Genomic DNA, 2,419 nt, shown 5'->3' with positions numbered 1-2,419 from the left:
TGCTCTGTGGTTTCTCTGCACAGGAAGTTTTATTTTTTAATTTCTTTAAAGGATGTTTCCTCAAGTGTGAGGGATGGAGGCCACAGCATGGGTTATTTGACCTCGGTTTTCATTTTGGGTAAGAAGTTGCTTCACCTATTGACGGTGTTTTCACTGTTTCTGGTGTATGTTCATAGGTGTGTAGGATCCTATTCCAAACCTGTTGTGCTTTATGGCCATGGTTAGTCTCCAGCCTGGAAATTCACCTCAGACGCCCGTCCGGGGACACGTGGACCCCTTCCAGCATTTGCTGCCCTGCGCAGGTGAAGGCACAGGTGTGTCTTTGCACACCTGTGCTCTGGTCCTGCGGATGGGCTAATGCTGTGGGCAGTTCTCCCCTCGTGTCCACTCAGTCCTGGCTCGCGGCTGGGGTCCCCACATGGCATATGCCCTGCAGGGGCTGTGCGTGAGGTAGTGCCTCCACCTCGCGCCCGCCTGAGCTGCTTTTGACAGCGTCTGTTTACATTGAGCGTGTGGGTAACTCTTCCATTCTCACCCCTGCAGAGTCTGTAGAAGAGGCACCACCAGGATTCCCCGATGAACAACCGAAAGGAAGATATGGAGATCGCGTCCCACTACCGGCACCTGCTGCGTGAGCTCAACGAGCAGAGGCAGCACGGAGTGCTGTGCGATGCCTGTGTCGTCGTGGAGGGCAAGGTCTTCAAGGCCCACAAGAACGTCCTGCTTGGGAGCAGCCGCTACTTCAAGACGCTCTACTGCCAGGTGCAGAAGACGTCTGACCAGGCCACGGTCACCCACCTGGACATCGTCACTGCCCAGGGCTTCAAGGCCATCATTGACTTCATGTATTCTGCCCACCTGGCCCTCACCAGCAGGAACGTCATTGAGGTGATGTCTGCTGCCAGCTTCCTGCAGATGACGGACATCGTGCAGGCCTGCCACGACTTCATCAAGGCCGCACTGGACATCAGCATCAAATCAGATGCCTCCGATGAACTTGCAGAGTTCGAGATCGGCGCCGCATCCAGCAGCAGCACGGAAGCACTGATCTCGGCCGTGATGGCTGGAAGGAGCATCTCACCGTGGTTGGCACGGCGCATGAGTCCCGCCAATTCTTCCGGAGACTCGGCCATCGCCAGCTGCCACGAAGGAGGGAGCAGCTACGGGAAGGAGGATCAGGAGCCCAAGGCCGATGGCTCTGATGATGTTTCTTCACAGTCGCTGTGGCCTGGGGACATGGGCTACGGGTCTTTGCACATCAAGGAGGAAAAGATTTCACCGTCCCACTACGGAGGGGGTGAGCTGCCTTCTGCCAAGGACTGTGCGATACGGAACTCTTTCTCCGAGCAGGGTGCCACAGACAGCTGGCAGCCCACGGGCCGAAGGAAGAATCGGAAAAACAAAGAGACTGTCCGGCACATCACTCAGCAGGTGGAGGACGACAGCCGGGCCGGCTCCCCGGTGCCCTCGTTCCTTCCAGCGCCGGGGTGGCCGTTCAGCAGCCGAGACACAAGTAAGCCTTTTGTTTGTTATGGGTGGGGCTCAGCCTCTCTGGTCACTGTGTGTCAGTGGCCTGGTGGCTGTTCACTGTGTGGATGGCATGGCGCTTTTTCAGGCTCACACTGGTGGCTTCCTGTGGTCACTGCCTTTCCCAGTCAATTGGTGTGACCTCAGGGAGTGTGACCAATGTGTCTCCAAGGCCAGAGCAACTCCTCGGCCTGCATGTCTGTCCCCATCAGCACAGCCCTGGCATTACCCACACAGAGGCCGCTGGGTGGGGCTCCTCTGAAAGGCTTCCTGTGGTCACTGCCTTTCCCAGTCAATTGGTGTGACCTCAGGGAGTGTGACCAATGCGTCTCCAAGGCCAGAGCAACTCCTCGGCCTGCATGTCTGTCCCCATCAGCACAGCCCTGGCATTACCCACACAGAGGCTGCTGGGTGGGGCTCCTCTGAAACCAAGGGGACTTGAGCTGGGGGCGGGGTGATCCCCAAGGGAGGGCCTTCAGCCCCCGGTGTGGGGTGAGGTTCAGCGTGCAGGGTCTTATCTCTCTCACACGTGCACTGCCTGGGGTAACTAAGCTGGCCGTTCACCAGAGTGGCCGTCAGCTCCAGATTTTCCACCTCATGGCCTTCTTCCTCTCGTACTGTTGTTGTCGTGACTGTTGAACGAAATGTCACATGAGTGTGTTCTGCTCTTGGTATCTCAGCTTGACCTGGGATGACTTAAGGAGCTACCATAATGCAGCCTCTTCCGCAAGGGGACGAGTATTTCCTCTCTGCTAGTAAGTGTGGGTTCCAGTAGTTCAATCCAATAGATGGTGTTTTTTTCTTATAGCCATGGACTGTCCCAGCACAGCGCAGAGGGTCTCTCTTTGGGTACCACATTTAATTCACAGTGTTAGTTTCAAGGGGCTGTAAG

General features: G+C 56.5%; 1 protein-coding gene across 1 annotated transcript; it reads left to right on the top strand.

Annotated features, from left to right (window-relative positions):
* Positions 1–546: 546 nt before the first annotated feature.
* On the top strand, positions 547–1,513 carry LOC103584180 (zinc finger and BTB domain-containing protein 46-like; the record flags this gene model as incomplete). Its single annotated transcript, XM_008565283.1, has 1 exon — positions 547–1,513. A coding segment is annotated over exon 1 (937 nt), but the record flags the coding sequence as incomplete, so codon positions are not given.
* Positions 1,514–2,419: the final 906 nt, after the last annotated feature.

Source organism: Galeopterus variegatus, unplaced genomic scaffold (assembly GCF_000696425.1).
Source record: "Galeopterus variegatus unplaced genomic scaffold, G_variegatus-3.0.2 Scaffold46152, whole genome shotgun sequence".
Taxonomy (NCBI): Eukaryota; Metazoa; Chordata; class Mammalia; order Dermoptera; family Cynocephalidae; genus Galeopterus; species Galeopterus variegatus.
The sequence above is the reverse complement of the archived record's forward strand: the minus strand, read 5'-3'. Positions and strand labels throughout refer to the sequence as shown.